Raw genomic sequence first — 16127 nt, forward strand, 5'->3', positions numbered from 1 at the left:
ATGGCAGTATCACCAATGAAATTGCTCTAACATTAGAATTATACAACATGGTATCTACCGAAAGAAATCAGAATAATTTGTACTCAACGAATAGTAGGTCTCGTTATTTGTATTTGATTCAAACTTAACACATTAATATCTATTTTTATTTATTTATTTATATTTTGTAATTTTGTTCTAAAATTCACAATGTTAAGTTAACTATGATAAAAATAGTTGACAAAAAAAACTATGATAAAAATAATTCGAAAACTGTTAATGATTTTGTTCTATTTTGGTGATTACCTTTAAGAGAATAATAAAGCTGGAAATGAGGATCCTACCAGTTGCATGTGGAATGATCAATTCAAAAGGCCCACAAAAGATTAATCTAAAAGCCAACTCAGCCAACCCATTTGAACAAATGTGCTAAGTTTTGTCACTATACATCATCTACCTGTCTTCTCAATGACTTCAAATCTTTTTTATATGTCAAGTGATCATATATCACATATATATGGTTTTATATGTCTCTAATGATCTGGGTGATTCAGAATTAGTACGCTCAGTAGGTTTCTTGCAGAGAAAACAACTATTCAAACCCTAAACCTCCAAATAATTGCTTCCCTGCATGAAAGATGGAAACTGGAGTTGTCAACATCCAAGAACCAGTCTCCACGAAGGTATGATGATGATGCTACATAGATACTAAGTTACATATGTGTATATCTATGTATATCCCTCTCCCTCTTTAAGAATTTTTGATTTTGCTAGTAGACTAGATTGCTTAATTTAATTTAAATGAAAAAGTATGTTTTTTTTCCCTACCTTTTACTTTTTTTTTTTTTTTACTTTTGCAGTCTTATGATTACAATATTTTAAAGTTTTTTTACTCTCTAGTTATAGATTCTGTGTTTTAGAACCTCTTTTTTTCTTAACCAAGATCTTTCAAAGACTTGTCTAGTTGTCTGTTTGAGACTTCCATCTGAAGTAGATAAGTTTCAATCCAAATAACTTTGAACTGTATGATGATATCTATAGAATTCTGTGACTTGAGACGAGTCTGCAATTTTTAATATGTAAGGATCATATTTATTATTTTAGTTTTCGGGTTAAGGCTCTGCATCAGATCTATGAAATGAAACGTTTTGAGATTACTAACATGTTTTTTATACACAGACAAATGTTGGAGAAGCTCCTGCAGGAGTGATACTTGACAACTCATCCATGGAAGTACAAAAGGTAAACCTGAGTACTATTCTTGATGATGAGATCACAAGTGGTGATAGCAGAAACAGTATTATTCCAGGAGAGACAGATGTTTCAGATATTGTAAATGGTTCAGGTATGCAAAAAACTGGCAGCCTTTTTTTTTTCTTTCCAAGTTTTCCAGAATTTGTACTCAATACTGTTCTATATGAACGATCAGGGAATATAGAAACCGAAGAATTAAAACACGAAAAAGGAGAAGCGACGAAGACTAGTTCGGTTGTAGAAGACAGTAAGATCGTTAGTGAGACAGAAAAGGATGAACACGGCTCTATCTTTGTTCATAAACCTGAAAGTTTGAACAAAGACATAGAAGATGCCAAGACAATCTCAAGTGATGTGACCTTAGAGAAGGAGAAAGAAACCGGAAAACCAGAAGAGGTAGATTTTAAGTTCCTTGAAGCTTAAAACATGAGAGATGCTTAAAATTTACTGAGATAGGGTGTATAATTTAAGAAAAGTTCTCTGTTTTACGCAGGTAAGTGTCCAAAAACCGGTAATAGAAGAAGATCATACAGAAACAAAAGACTTACCAAAACAAGAGGATGAAATTGGTAGTATCTCTAAGGTATTGATTGATACTGCACCTGTAAAACACGATGAAAACAACATAGCGTAGAGCTAGAACTCGATACGTTTGCTTATGATCTTTCCATGCTCTATCAGCAGTACTAAGAAACAGTACTCTATTGCAGGCCAGTGAAGAGATACCTATAAAGACTGATGAAGTAAAAGAGGAAAAGGATTCAAGAGATTTGGAGACCACTGTAAATGGAAGAGAGGCTGAGCACAATGCAACGGTCTCAGTAGAAGAAATATCGAGAAATGGTGACAACATTGTCAATGAAACAGTTCCAGAAAAAGAAACCGCAACAGTGATTGAAACTACAGAAAGAGTTATTCCTGAACTGGAAAAAGAAGAAGAGACGAAAATAGTTGAAGAACCGAGGCTGGATGTGATGGAGAAAGTGGAAACAGAGATTGTAAAGACAGTTATAGAAGACCCTGAGATTGTTTATAAAGAAGAAACTGCAGTTCTTGAACCTGTAAGCTTGAAGGAAATTGCAGAACCAGTGGAATCAATCAAAACCTCAGATGATGCAGAGAAAATCTCAAGTGAAGTGACTGTAGACAAAGGAAAAGAAGAGGACATAATCCAAAACACAGAAGAGGTTTTGTTTAATTCCTCAAAGCTAAATATCAGATTTGAGTAAAATATGTTTCAGACTACTTTGTTAACACAATTTGATCCTTTTACTCTGCAGGTGCAAGAAAGTCCTAGGGTAATCGAAACACCAACAATACAAGGCGAGGACATCGAATCAAAAGCTTCATTAGACCATGAGGTCAAATCAAAGGAGATAGTTCCAGAAAAAGAAACTGCAATAGATGGTGAATCATTACATGAAACTGAAACTACAAAAAGAGTTCTTCCTGAAGCAGAAAAAGAAGAAGACAAGGAAGAGATGAAAACTGCCGATGAACCGAGCCTGAATGTGATAGAGGAAGTGGAAACAGCGAATGTAAAGACAGTTACAGATGACCCTGAGATTGTAAATAATGAAGAAACTACAGTTCATGATACTAAAAGCTTGAAGGAGAATGCAGAACCAGTAGAAGCGATAAAAAGCTCAGAAGAAATAACCCAAAACACAGAAGAGGTTTGTCTTAATTACTCAAAGCTAAAGATCAAATTTTGGAAAATCATTTTTTCAGGAAACTTTATTAACAGTTTAACACTATTTATCATTCACTGCAGATTCAAGTTAATCCTAGCTTAATTGGAACGTCGAAAATACAAGGAGAGGACAATGAATCAAAAGTCTCACTTAATACTAAGGAAGAGGTAGATCATAGCTCAAATGAGACAGAGGAACATGAACATATGTTGGGGAGAGACTTACCACAGTGTGAGACCCTTGAAGTTGAGGCTGTAGAGTCAAAAGAAGAAAGAAAACCGAGTCTGGACCTGAAAGAGGATAAAGAAAAAGAGGAAACAGAGACAGTCAAGACCGTCATTTCGTCTAATGAGGTAAGGATATGATTTGCATAGACATTCATTATCTCGTTTGTTGTGTGATATTGATGATGACATTAGAAAACTACTTTTGTCACTATAGAGCTATATCAAGTTTTACTTTACAAGGTTCTGATTCTGTTAATTTGATTATTTCAATCAACAGGTAAGTTCTTCTACTGTTCAAGAAGAATTTGGTGAACATACTGAACCTGGTAGCTCGGAGATCAAAGATGAGAGCCATGGAAGAGAAGAATCTGTAGAGGTCAAATCTAAAGAGACCGTTCAAGACGAAAACACTGCAGAGAAGCATAAGGATCTTCTTGATGTATCACCTACAGAAACAGAGAAGTATCAAGAAAACGAACCCGAGACAACTATAGTCGCTGATACAAAAAGCCATGAGAAATTTGAAGAAAGTCCATCAGATCTTGCGTTAAATGTAGATAAAGAGGAGCAAAACGATGAGAAGATAAAGGTAGATCAATTTGATGGAACTCAAGTTATGGAGGAACAGAGAGGCCTAGACTCTAACGGGGTAGAGGCAGATCGAAACGGAACTGATGAAACAGAGGAATGCTCAGTTGCAAAGCAGGTTTCTCTTCCGGATGTGGAACCAGTTGAGCAGATGCAGAAGTCATCACTTGATTCTCCTTCTCAAGTATCGGAAGAAACCGTGGATGCAAAGATTGATGAAAAACCAGAAGAAGAAAAAGGAAAACTGCATCAAGAAGATCAAGAGGAAGGTTCCTATGGATTAGATACAAAAAGAGAGACAGTTTCAGTACCAGAGAGTATTGAGATTGGAGAAAAATCTCTGGAAGAAAGGAATGTGATTGATCTGACTCCTCTTCAAGAAGAATCATCCCAAACAAATGAGAAAAAAGAAGAAACAAAGTTAGAGAAGCATGAACTAACAAATGAAGAATTTAAATCTGATGAAGTCATAGAAGTTTCATCTACATTACTTCCAAAGGAACTGGAAGGTGAGACCGTTGTTGAAGCTGAGAAGATTGAAAACAACAAAGAGAATGAGGAAGAAGCAGCAGCAGTAGACAATCTTGAATCTCATAATTCATTGCCATCTTCTTCAGAGGAGCAAGAACATGGGACTGTTTCTGAGAAGATAGAAGACGAAAAAGTGGAGGAAGAACCGATGGTCCAAATAAAAAGTCATGAGAGACAAGAGGAGGTTTCTAAGGCTGTAGAGGAGCAGACAATAGATATGGAACCTTCTTTGACTGAAAAATGCTCTAGGGATCAGAATCAGCCGGAGGAACAAGTCAAAGAGGCATGCTCCAGAGATGAACAAGAAAAGGAAATCTCGAGTAACAGTGAGACCATTGTGAATGAAACATATGATTTGCATAGCGCAGAAGCTGAAGAAGAAGAAACTGCAACAAATGGTGAATCATTACATGATCTTGAAACTACCAGAAGAGTTCTTCTTGAAGTGGAAAAAGAAGAGGAAGAGGCAGAGACAAAGACAGATGCAGAACCGATGTTGGATGTGACAGAGAAAAAGGAATTAGAGACTGCAAAGACAGTTGTAGAAGACATTGAGATCGTCAATAATGAGGAAGCTACATCGCATGAATCTGAAACCTTGAAAGGAGATGATCATCAGGGTGAGAATGCAGAATCACTGGAAGCAATCAAAAACTCAGACGGTGCGGAGAAACTCTCAAGAGAAGTGACTGGAGATAGAGAAAAGGACCAGGACATAACCCAAAAGGCAGAAGAGGTCTTAAAATCGAAAAACTAAATTTGAGCAAAAAATTATTCTAACCAACTTTGTTAACACTACTAAATCTTAAGTCTTAACATTATTTCTATGCAGGTACAAGAACGTCCTAGGGTAATCGAAATACCGACAATACAAGGAGAGGAAAATGAATTTGAATCCTCGCTAGAACTCAAGGAAGAGGTATATCAAAGCTCAAAGGATACAGAGCAACATCAACATGTGTCGGAGAGAGACATACCACAATGTGAGACCCTTGAAGCTGAGGCTGCACATACTTCAACAGTCCAAGAAGCTGCGATCTTAAATACTTTGGAGACCAATATTAGTGAATCAGAGGCAGTGCATAGTGAAATGGGTGGAGCAGAAGAAGGCCAAGAGAAAAAGGTAGACACAGAAACGAGTCTGGACCTGAAAGTGGATATAGAACAAAAGGAAGCAGAGACAGTAAAGACTGTCATTTTTTCTGATGAGGTAAAGATATGATCTTCATAGATATTGATTTTCTCTTATGATGCTTTTTGTGTGTGAGACGTTGATAATTAGGTTAGAACTAAGACACAATGACAAGCCTGCAATTTTAAAGTAAATAACGAGTTAGAACCAAAATTACTTATCAGTATAAATCTAATTCAAGTTTTTGACTATGTTGGTTCTACCTATGAAAGTTTTCACATGTGCCCATCTTTGGATTGTCTGCAGTCCTTAAGAGATTGATTCTTTCCATCAACAGGTGAAATCTTCTGATCAAGCAGAAGAACATACTAAACCTTATACCTTAGAGATCAAAACTGAAAGCCAGGGAAGAGAAGAATCTGTTGAGATAAAATCTAAGGATACTGTTCAAGACGAAAGCAGTGAGGAGAAGGATGTGAATCTGCCTGATGTACGATCTGGAGAATCAGAGAAGTATAAAGAAAACGAACCTGTTACATCTCTAGTCTCGAAGACCGAAAGCGTGGATAAATTTGAGGAAATTCCATCTTCTGTGGAAGGTGCTGGATTAAATGAGAGCGCACACAACCAAACTCTTGTGGACGTAGAATCAATTGAGAAAGTTCAGAACCCATCTCTTGAGACTCCTCATGAACTATCTGAGCAAACAAGCGAAACCGTAGATGAGGTAACATTGCATCAAGAAGGTCAAGAGGAAGGTTATAATGGCGTAGAGACAAAAGAAGAGACAGTTTCAGTACCAGAAAGTAGGCAGCTTGGAGAAAAAGCCCAGGAAGAAGAATCATGCCTGCAAAACGAGCAAAAGAAAGAAGTAAAGTTGCAGGAAGAACAAATGTACAAGCATGAACCAACAAAGGAAGAAGTTTCTAGTGACCAGCAGAGTCCTGTGGAAGAAAAATCTGATGACGTTATACAAGTTTCATCTGCTTCACCTTCAGAGGGTCCAGAAGATGAGACCGTTGTTAAAGCTGAAAAGATTGGGGAAGAACAAGTAGCAGACAAGATGACCGTTGAAACAAGTTCATTGCTATCATCTTCGGAGGAGCAAGAACATGCGGCTGTTCCCGAGAAGACAGACGGTGAAGAAGTGAAGGAGGCAGAACCAATAGGAGATATGAGGGAGAAAGGTCTTGAAATTGCTGAAACTACACATCTGAGTCTTCCAACCATTGATCAGAAAGAGGATGTCAAAGCTTTTGATGAGGAAATAATTCAGATTCCAACTGCTACATTGCCATTGGAAGATCAGGAAAAGGTTACTTCAACAGAAAAAGGAGAAACAAAAGCAAATGAAACTGAAGATGATAAACCGGATGAACATGTCGCGTCTTCAACCTTGCCAATGTTCTCAGAGAAACATGATGATGAAACTCAGATTGCAGAGGCAGAGAAAAGAGATGAAGAGATAACAGTGGGAACCTCAAAGACATCTGAAAATGTATGCATCCAACAAGATGAGTTTGAGAAGCCTGAAGCTACAAAGCTAGAGGAGTTAAAAGAAGACAAGAGCCAAGAAATTGCAGAGACAATCAAAGAAATTGAAGATACGAGTGATCAGACTCTTCCCTCACAGGCAGACAATACTCCGTCCTCTGAGTTAGTGTCAGAACAGGAAGACCAAACTCCAAAGCAGTTTAAGGATATTTATGAGGAAGAACACAAGGTAGAAGCTATGGATTATCAAAATCTTCCGGTTGAAACATTACATGCATATCAGACTCAGTCCGCTGATTTAATCTCAGCACTAAATGACCAGACTCCAAAGCATATTGGAGAAACTCATGAAGAAGAAACAAAGGAAGAACACAAGTTACAGGCTGAAGAAATCCTTCCTACCGAAACATTACAGGTCTATCAGACTCAGTCCGCTGATTTAATCTCAGCTCTAAATGACCAGACTCCAAAGCATGTTGAAGAAACTCATGAAGAAGAAACAAAGGAAGAACACAAGTTACAGGCTTACGGAATCCTTCCTACCGAAACTATTCCAAGAGAATCATCTGATGACGCTCTAGTTTCCATGTTGGCTTCTAAGGACACACAAGAGGAACAACCTGTTTCTGTGGAAAGAGCAGAGAGTGTAGGAGAAACAAAACCAAAAGAACCTGAAGATGAAATACGGGATGAACATGTCGAGACTCCGTCAATAATCTTGGAGAAAAACGATAACGAGACACTAATTGCAGAGGCAAAGAAAGGAGATGAAGACATAGATGAAACAGAAAATATGTCCCTCAAACAAGAAGACTTTGGGAACCCTGAAGCTCCAAAGCTAGAGGAGTCAAAAGAACAGAAGTTCCAAGAAATCCCTGAGACCGACAAAGCAATAGATGCTACGGGTGATCAGAGTCTACCATTTGAGACATCACAAGAATATAAGACTTCATCTTCTGATTTAGCTTTAAAGCAGGTTGAGGAGGTTCATGAAGAAGAAACAAAGGAAGAACAGAAGTTACAAGTTGCGGTCGATCAGATTCTTCTAGTTGAAACATCACAAGCAGATCAGATTCCATCCTTAGCTTCAGAACAAGATGACCAGATTCCAAAGCATATTGAGGAAATTCTTGAAGAAGAAACAAAGGAAGCACGAAAGGTACAAGCAGACGATATTCTCTCTACCAAAACTGTAGAATCATTCAGTGAATCTCCACTTTCCATGTTGGCTTCTGGGGAAGACGAACCAGTGACTCCACAAGAAGGTAATTGTGCTGGTGACACACTTGAGGAGAAGGTAGGAGAAACAAAGCCAAAAGAATCAGAAGCAGAAGGAACAGAAAAATCAGATGATCTGGTTGAGACTTCAACTAAACTCACTAAGGTAGAAGATGCTGCAAGTACAAAGAAAACAGATGTTGAAGTGGCAGAGTTAACAAATGATTATCCTACAGAGGAGGCAGAGAATGGAGATGAGGCTTATTCAACTCTTCCAGTTGTTGGAATCTTGACAGAACTCCAAAATACATTGGAGACAGAGAGAACCATCAATGATTCTGCATCAAAGGGAGACAACATGACAAAAGAGCCTGCTGGCGTTGAATCAAATGAAAAAGACTCTGCTACTGGGATCATAGAAGCCAACAAGTTACAACAAGATGAAAGTGGAGAAAGTGAAAAAATCCAGGAAGAAAACGGTCTTCCAGAGGAATCTCTTCCAATAGAAGAAGTCAATTTGCAAGAGGAACATAAAGAAGAGGTAAAGGTACAAGATAGAATCAGCAGAGATTTTGAAGTCAACAACGAAGAGAAATTACAAGAAGGAACTAGGGAGGTTGCAGAGTATAAGGAAGAAATTCCATCTGAACAGTCAATAACAGAATTACCTGGTGAGAAAAGTCTGATTTCATCTTCTGTGTTGCCTTCTGAGGAACCAGAGGATGTGATTTCTCCTGAAAAGCAAGAAGAATGCGAGCCACAAGAAGATATCAACGCTTCAAAATCAGAGAAGATAAGTGTACAAGAAGAGCAGAAGGACGAGACTCATGAAACTGTTGAAGAAGAAGATCAAGTTGTGGATATTAAAGATGAAAAGAAGGATGACGAGGAACAAGAAATTGTTTCATCAGAAGTGAATAGGGATAAAGAAGATGCCAGTGAGCTTGGCGTTGGTAATGATTTTGTTTCGCGGGATGTAGAAAAAGAGGAAGTACCTCACGGTGTCCTGGAGAATGAAGAAGAGATCAACGAGGTAGTCAAATCAGAGAAGCAAATTACAGATCCAGTGGGTATCATAACGAAAGATAGTGAAGCTGAGCCTGAATCAAATCAAGAACCTGTTGAAACTCAAGCAATATCAGATGATACAAAGAGAAACGATAATAGGGATTTGTCAACAGAAGAAGCACAAAAGGTGCAAAGAGAAGAGGTTAGTGCTGATAAATATCTCACAAAAGAAGTACTAAGTGAGCAACTTCAGGTTCCGTCCTCAACAGCACTAGATGATCTCAAAGATAACAATACCTCTGAAGCTGACTGCGATCTTTCAGTACAGAAATCAAGTGAACTCATTCAGTCTCATCAATCTCACAATCTGCCACTAGAAGAGAACGTTGAAGAAGCTTCATTTGGAGTCAAGAATGCACAAGATGAAGAAAATGGTAATGCTTTGATAACAAACGAAAACTTGCAAGTGCAAGAACAGCCCAAGGATTTTGAAGCTCCTGCAATAGAGAAAGAGATATCAGAACAAGAGCTGAAGTCGAACGATCCCACACATGTACAGGAAGATATTGGTACAGACGTTAAACCGGAAATTCATGATGAGGAAATAAGAGCTGATAGCCATGATTCAGTTGTGATGCCAAAGGAAGAAACTGGCTTATTAGAGGAGAAGAGGGAGGTTGAACATGTGAAGACAGAGCCCGAAGATGCAATCAAACATGAAGTTGCCGTGGAAGAGGTAATATATAAATGAAAGAAACATAAGTATTTTAGTTAATTTAGATACTATGCATGGTTCTGCTAATTACCTTTTGTTGCTAAACGAAATTTTTGATGCGATATTGGCAATGCAGAAGAACAAAACGTCTGAAAATATTGATCGTCAAACTGCAAAAGAGAACTATCAACAGGAGAGTAAACCAACATATACCATCAAAGAAGATATCAGAAAAGAAGAGGTATGAAACAGAACATTATTCAGTAGCTCTATTTGTTTTTGTTTCCACAATCATTTCAATATCTCAATCAAAGAAACCATGCTTTTGGCAGAAGGAATCAGATCAAGAAAGTTTCGAAAATGTGAAGAAAACCGATGATGCAATAGAAAAAATACAACCCGAGATTCAAGATATCGAAAGCTTGTCTTCTGTCAGCAAAACACAAGACAACGCAGAGGTAAAAGCTACGTTTGTATCACCATCTTGCTTTCTGCATAAGCAGCAATGGAAACAAATTATTTCAAAGTCACAAGTTAGTCCTACAAACAAAAGCTTATTTTCATTTTTGCAGCAAAAAGATGAAGTTCCAAACCAACAGGAAATGGAAATACCTGATGAAGTTCCAAACCAACAGGAAAGGGAAATAGCTGATGAAGTTCCAAACCAACAGAAAAGGGAAATAGCTGATGAAGTTCCAAAGCTGGAGAATCAAAAGATTTCAGAAGAAGTTCAGCAAAAAGATGGAGAACCAGAGAACACCAAAGATTTGTTTTCAGAAGTAAAAGAAACTGAACCAACGTTGAAAGAACCGGCAAGGAAATCGCTATCAGACCTCATCCAAAAAGTGAAAGGAACAAATAAGACTGAAGATGTAACAACAGAACCTCATATCGAAGAAGAGCCTAAAACAGTAGAAGAAGATGAGAATGACAATGGAGATCACGAACATGATAAAGATGATAAAACAAGTCCAGATTCTATAGTGATGGTTGAAGCTAAAGATACAGTAAGCATTATCAAGACTCATAAGAAATCACAAGGCATTCTCTCTGGTGTTGGTTCAAAGGTAAAGCATTCAATTTCCAAGGTTAAGAAAGTACTCACTGGCAAATCTTCTCACACAACAAAGCCTTCATCACCTAAATGAGTGAAGAAACAAGAAAAACACACAATCAGTCTCCTCTACAAAGGCTTTTATTTTTGGGTTTGTTCATTATTTTGATTGGTTTTTTTCTTCTTATGTGAATATTACAGATTTGTTTGTGGGTTTCATCATTTTCACAATGTTCAATAAACTGCAGAATGAATTGGTTTGGTTACTTTGTTTTTACCTGATCATTGATTAATTCTCTCCGGCATTTTTTATGAAACCTAAACACACAAAATTACATACATGTTAATAATAAAACAAGTTAACAAGTTACAACATGATACAGTAGAAAACAAAAGTTTTCTCATTTTGTGTTTCTCTAATCTAAGTTTGTAATATAAAGCTCCTGCTTAGTAATAAAATACTTTCCAATAAGATCACCAGATTCAACCACAAACTGTTCTTGAAATCGACCCACCCGTCTACTTGCGACATCGAATCCGAGATCTTTGAAACTCGGAAGCCCTTCTGCTTGAACTCCATCACCACAAATTAGAAACTGATTTCCTACAATAAACGATCCAATGGCACGAATCATTACTCCACCATTGTTGTGTGGCTTGCAATGAAGCTTCTCAACGACATGGACGAGTTTCTCACTCGGTAAATCTCCTGTTAATGTGTTACGAATGTCTGATAATGCTGAGAAGATTGCAGATGATCCTCTGTAATGTTTCCCAGAGAAACTGAGACAAAAAAAAAACACAGGAAAACTGAATGTTCTGATACCTGACATGGACACCCCTAAAGAATTGTAGAAGTATGGTTACCTGAAAACTGAAGTTTCAGTGTAGAGTGATTTTGTGTGGTGCCAAAGGTCATCAAATCCATCAAAGAGGGAGTAATAATGTATGGTGAGCATCTGAAAAAACATCATTAATGTTAAAGTTTAATTTGGTATTTTCTAATTAAGCGAAGTACTAAACAATCATGCACTTACATCAGCTAAATCTTTCAATCTCTGAGTTGGATCGAAGATGCTTTGAACAAAAGTAGCCAAATCCACTCTTTCCTTCTCGTGTTTTGTAATAAATGGGTGTGATAGAAGCTGTTCATGAAACACCATCAGACTCGAGTCTTTAGTTGAAGGGAAACTTTAAAAGCACCAAATCTTTACCAAACATTGATTTAAAAAACAGAAGAGTACTGAACTTTTAACCAAATCTTGCTTAAAACAGGAAAATACGAAGAGAAGCACCAAACTTAAAACAAATGTTCCCCTAAAATGGACTATTTCGGTAAAGTAGTGAGCTTCTAAAGGTATGAGATTTCAATATACTAACCTGTTCAGCTATTGGTCTAGCATCTGGATCCTTCTGAAGGCAAGCATCAATGAAGGAACAGAACTCTGGTGAAAATTCTTGTTTTGGTGGTGTTGGTGATGGCTCCTCCATGATCTTCCAATCCCATGGTCATAAAAAGACAGAAAGTTAGTGTAAATTATAAAATAGTATTTTGGATAATAGGATTCGGGGACAAGTTGATTCACCTGTAACATAAGATTAACAGGCCCTTCATTAGCTATATACGGAAACTCTCCAGTGCCGCATTCAAAAAGAGCGAGACCAAGGCTCCATATATCAGCTGGATAAGAATAACTGTCATTCCTAATCCGCTCCGGGGACATGTAAGTGACAGTTCCAACAAAAGTAGCACACTTTGCAACCACCATTTTCAGATTAAGTTAGAAATTAGTCCAAAAAGAATTATTGAATTCAAATGGTGAAAGAGTGAGATTCCATCACTAACCATAGCCATTGAATTCTCGAGACCAGCACTTATGCCAAAATCAGTAATCTTTGGTTCCCCTTTGAGATTTATAAGCAAATTTGCAGGTTTAATGTCTCTATGAACAAGATGTCTAACTCCATGTAAGTAGCTCAATCCCTTGGAAAACGAAGCCACACCAAGAATGAATTAATATAACACTAAACATAAACACACAAATGTTTGCACATTGGAGAGAGTTTAAGTATCTTTACTTGCAAAAGTCTGTGGAACATTGATGAAAGAACCGGTTCAGGTATCTTCTTTGTTACTTTTAAGATATCTGCAAGAGATCCTCCATCCATATATTCAAGAGCTATGCTGATTTGTCCCGAGTCTGGACTATAGAAGGCTCCGTGAAAGTCCACAAGTCCTTCATGACAAGGAGCTTCACACAATGTCCGTATCTCAGTAAGCAGTTGCTGTCTTTTCTCCTGCTCGCCCAAATCAGTAAATACTCAAAATGACACAAACTAAATGGAATCATATCTTCTCTTGAATCAAAGGAGGAGGTTAACATTACCCTTTCAAAGATATTAATTTTCTTCAAAGCCAGAATTCTGTGATTGGGGATATGAATAGCTCGTTGAACAACGCTGCTAGCTCCACTTCCTATAGCTCCGAAGACGCGCATTTCATGGGAAGCACATTGATAAGTCGTCTCACAACTTTCAGACTCATCCACATGAGAAGATGTACATTTTTGTAACCCGAGCTCGTTGAAGTTGTAAACTCCATATGATCTACTAAGCAAATTAACAGTTCCACCATCTGATAACTTCACATTCAAAACAAGAAGATAATTTAAAACACAATAATAGCAAAAACTTATTCACTATGGGAATCACAAGAATCATACTAAATACGAATCGTTGGGATCTAAGGATGAGGATGAAGAAAAACCCTTCTCAGCATCAAACAATGGAGAAAGCTTCTTCTTTAGCTCCTCCAATGCCGCCATGGAAACTATTTTTTTTTTTTTTTTTTTTTTTTCTGTAATACAGAAGGGTCAATGAGAAAAAAGCAAACTTTTTTTTGGGGTAAAAGTTTTCAAAATCATAACTTTACGAGTCTTTCTAATTAGAAGAAACTATTTAGCCGACAAAGACGATTCCTGTATACTCAACAAACTCGTTTCTATGAAATCAATTTCACTTTCTAATAGCCCGTTAAAAGGATTGGATCAAACTCATGATGAATCAACTAAATTAAAACAAAGCACGAAACTAATCGTAGAACAATCAAATTACAAAAAGATCGAGCAAACAATCCAAATTTGCAGTTAAAACCCAGCACAAATCAAGCAATTATCTCACTCTTAGAATCACAATTATGAATTATCTCTACAGAAAGAAAAAGAAAAGCTTACTTTTTGTTACTCAAATTTGTTGCTTTTTCGATGTGGAAGATGAACTAACCCAACGTTTCTCTCTGAAGAAGCAAACCCAACTGTAACAATGTGTTGTTCTATGATTTGAAAACTGGACTACCTGCCGTTTTTATAAATATAAAACAGTACGAAATTTACATTTTAAATTCGGAAACGAGAGTGATTGTAGCCCTGAGACCTATTATCCAGGATTCGGTATCCGGTATTCGATCCGGGATCTGCTCATATCCGCTCTGGAAAACTGGATATCCGGATGGAGTGGATCTAGATTCGGATGGTGAAATTATGTAACCGGGCGGATCCGGATCCGGGTGGGGCGGTTATTGGAGACTTTAACCAAATTCTTAGGAGTGAACATCATTCTGGTTTCTCAACTGCTGACATCATTCTTAGGAGTAAGTGATTTTGAGTTTGCTCTGCAGGAAGCAAATCTTTTTGAAGCTCCTTCGAAAGGTCTTAATTTCACATGGTGGAACCATAGGGAGGAGGATCCAATCTCTAAGCGTATTGATTATGCTTTGATTAACGAGCATTGAGCTAGGGCATTTCCATATGCTTATTCAGAATTTCTAGAGCCCGGTCAGTCTGATCATGCGCCTTGTTTGTTATTCGTTCCCCATATACATCATGTGGTGAATAGACCATTCAAGTTCTTTTGCCATCTAGTGGAGCACCCGGATTACGAGGACGTGATTGCTTCTGAATGGGCAACTAACTCTATCATCAGGTCATGCCAATTTAAGTTAGTCAGGGGCTTAAGTTGTTGAAGCCTTGCCCTTGACAATTGAATAATCAACATTTCAGTGGGGGTTTCTATCAGAGATAAATAGAAAGAGGCGGAAATTACGGAGATTCAGAAAAAAATTCTAATTTCTCCTTCTATTGAGCTGGCTAGGGATGAGAATATTGCCACTGAGGCATTGAATTTGCTTCTGTCTGCAGAGGAGGTTTTCTATATGTAGAAATCTCTTATTAAATGGTTGGCTCTTGGGAAAAGAACACAACATTTTTCCATAACATGGTGTTGTAGAGGTAGTAAAATCACATCCCATGATGAGATTAATTGCCATGTTGTTGATGATTTCAAGTCTATTTTTGGAACTACAAGCATGCCAGTTTCTCCGGTCTGTGTTGAACTCTTGCAGGAACTTCTCCCTTTCAGATGCTCAAAATTGCAAGCTCATGGGCTGCTGAGAGATGTATTTTCAGAGGACATAAGAGACATTCTCTTTGCCGTGCCAAAAAGCAAAAGTCTTGGTCCAGATGGCTATCTAGTTGAATTCTACATCTTGGTCTACAGTTGGCCCAGATCTTATATGTGATGTACAAGAGTTCTTACGCAATGGACGTGTAACGCCTACAAACATGATTTTTGGTTCGTGCATCAGTCCAAAGATGGGCATCGATCGATGCAGCTATGCGGTTTGCACTCGGGATATTTTCAATGTCTCCGGTTCTAAACGGTTCAGCAGGACAACTCTAGGGTTCAATATAAGGTGATATCGACGCCTTAAAGCCATTGGTTGGCCGTTTTTTGTCCATATAGAAAAGAGAAAGAAAAATCTCGGAGAGATCGATTTTGTGGGCAAAAGAGAAGGTTTCTGTACCTGTTTGGAATGTGGGGAAGAAGGTCTGAGCGTAGAGTACATGGGAAGGCTTGGATCTTGCTATTCTTTATCAGTTTCAACTAAAACAAGAGGTGAGTGTATGACTATAGCTTATCTAAGTGTTTAGATATGTGTTTTGTGTATTTTTGCGTGATTGATTGCCTGTTTGCTTGTGTGTGCATGGTGGTTATGGCCTGTCGAGGTCGGATTCAGCATCATGGACCCGATAGGAGACGGAGGAGATCTCATTCGGCGATGCAAAGACGTTGCATCGGTCGATGCAAATACGTTGCATCGGTCGACGCAAGGAGTGCGTCTGTAGCACCCCCGACCCGTTCTAGACCAAGAACAGACCAAGAGCATCACGTTTAA

General features: G+C 37.9%; 2 protein-coding genes across 12 annotated transcripts; one reads left to right on the forward strand and one right to left on the reverse strand.

The window, feature by feature from the left end:
• The first annotated feature begins 321 nt into the window (after positions 1-321).
• On the forward strand, positions 322-11160 carry LOC104732785 (uncharacterized). 2 transcript variants are annotated; one of them, XM_087479499.1, is made up of 13 exons: positions 322-662; positions 1159-1324; positions 1409-1629; positions 1727-1816; positions 1944-2420; positions 2514-2909; positions 3008-3280; positions 3432-5009; positions 5106-5483; positions 5743-9861; positions 9977-10081; positions 10173-10298; positions 10413-11160. In XM_087479499.1, the coding sequence occupies exons 1-13, from the start codon at positions 618-620 to the stop codon at positions 10986-10988; spliced, it is 8550 nt and encodes a 2849-aa protein (XP_087335625.1). In that variant the 5' UTR covers positions 322-617; the 3' UTR covers positions 10989-11160. The 2 variants fall into 2 exon arrangements, with proteins under 2 accessions (XP_087335625.1, XP_087335626.1); XM_087479500.1 differs by lacking the exon at positions 322-662 and adding an exon at positions 701-1058.
• A 19-nt stretch (positions 11161-11179) lies between these two features.
• On the reverse strand, positions 11180-14229 carry LOC104732783 (mitogen-activated protein kinase kinase 3). 10 transcript variants are annotated; one of them, XM_087479503.1, is made up of 11 exons: positions 14128-14229; positions 13618-13751; positions 13282-13536; positions 12974-13192; positions 12741-12878; positions 12481-12648; positions 12275-12388; positions 11932-12039; positions 11762-11853; positions 11410-11677; positions 11180-11212 (listed from the first exon to the last, which is right to left on the reverse strand). In XM_087479503.1, exons 2-11 carry the CDS (start codon positions 13717-13719, stop codon positions 11204-11206), a joined length of 1473 nt encoding a protein of 490 aa, XP_087335629.1. In that variant the 5' UTR covers positions 13720-13751; positions 14128-14229; the 3' UTR covers positions 11180-11203. The 10 variants fall into 10 exon arrangements, with proteins under 10 accessions (XP_087335629.1, XP_087335634.1, XP_087335631.1 ...); XM_087479508.1 differs by lacking the exon at positions 13618-13751 and having other exon boundaries at positions 11410-11498; positions 11592-11677; positions 14128-14221; XM_087479505.1 differs by lacking the exon at positions 14128-14229 and having other exon boundaries at positions 11410-11498; positions 11592-11677; positions 13618-14119.
• Positions 14230-16127: the final 1898 nt, after the last annotated feature.

This window comes from Camelina sativa, chromosome 12 (genome assembly GCF_030686135.1).
Source record: "Camelina sativa cultivar CO46 ecotype springtype chromosome 12, ASM3068613v1".
In the NCBI taxonomy this organism is placed as follows: Eukaryota; Viridiplantae; Streptophyta; class Magnoliopsida; order Brassicales; family Brassicaceae; genus Camelina; species Camelina sativa.

Excerpts from the sequence above, each read along its gene's own strand:
- LOC104732785 (XM_087479499.1), top strand. The coding sequence starts at position 618 with ATGGAAACTGGAGTTGTCAACATCCAAGAACCAGTCTCCACGAAG. Across the intron at positions 663-1,158 it reads AAGAACCAGTCTCCACGAAG|ACAAATGTTGGAGAAGCTCC; the intron begins GTATGATGATGA and ends TTTTATACACAG. Across the intron at positions 1,817-1,943 it reads AAATTGGTAGTATCTCTAAG|GCCAGTGAAGAGATACCTAT; the intron begins GTATTGATTGAT and ends ACTCTATTGCAG.
- LOC104732783 (XM_087479502.1), bottom strand. The coding sequence starts at position 13,719 with ATGGCGGCATTGGAGGAGCTAAAGAAGAAGCTTTCTCCATTGTTTGAT. Across the intron at positions 13,537-13,617 it reads ATCCCAACGATTCGTATTTA|TTATCAGATGGTGGAACTGT; the intron begins GTATGATTCTTG and ends TTGAATGTGAAG. Across the intron at positions 13,193-13,281 it reads AAATTAATATCTTTGAAAGG|GAGAAAAGACAGCAACTGCT; the intron begins GTAATGTTAACC and ends TTGGGCGAGCAG.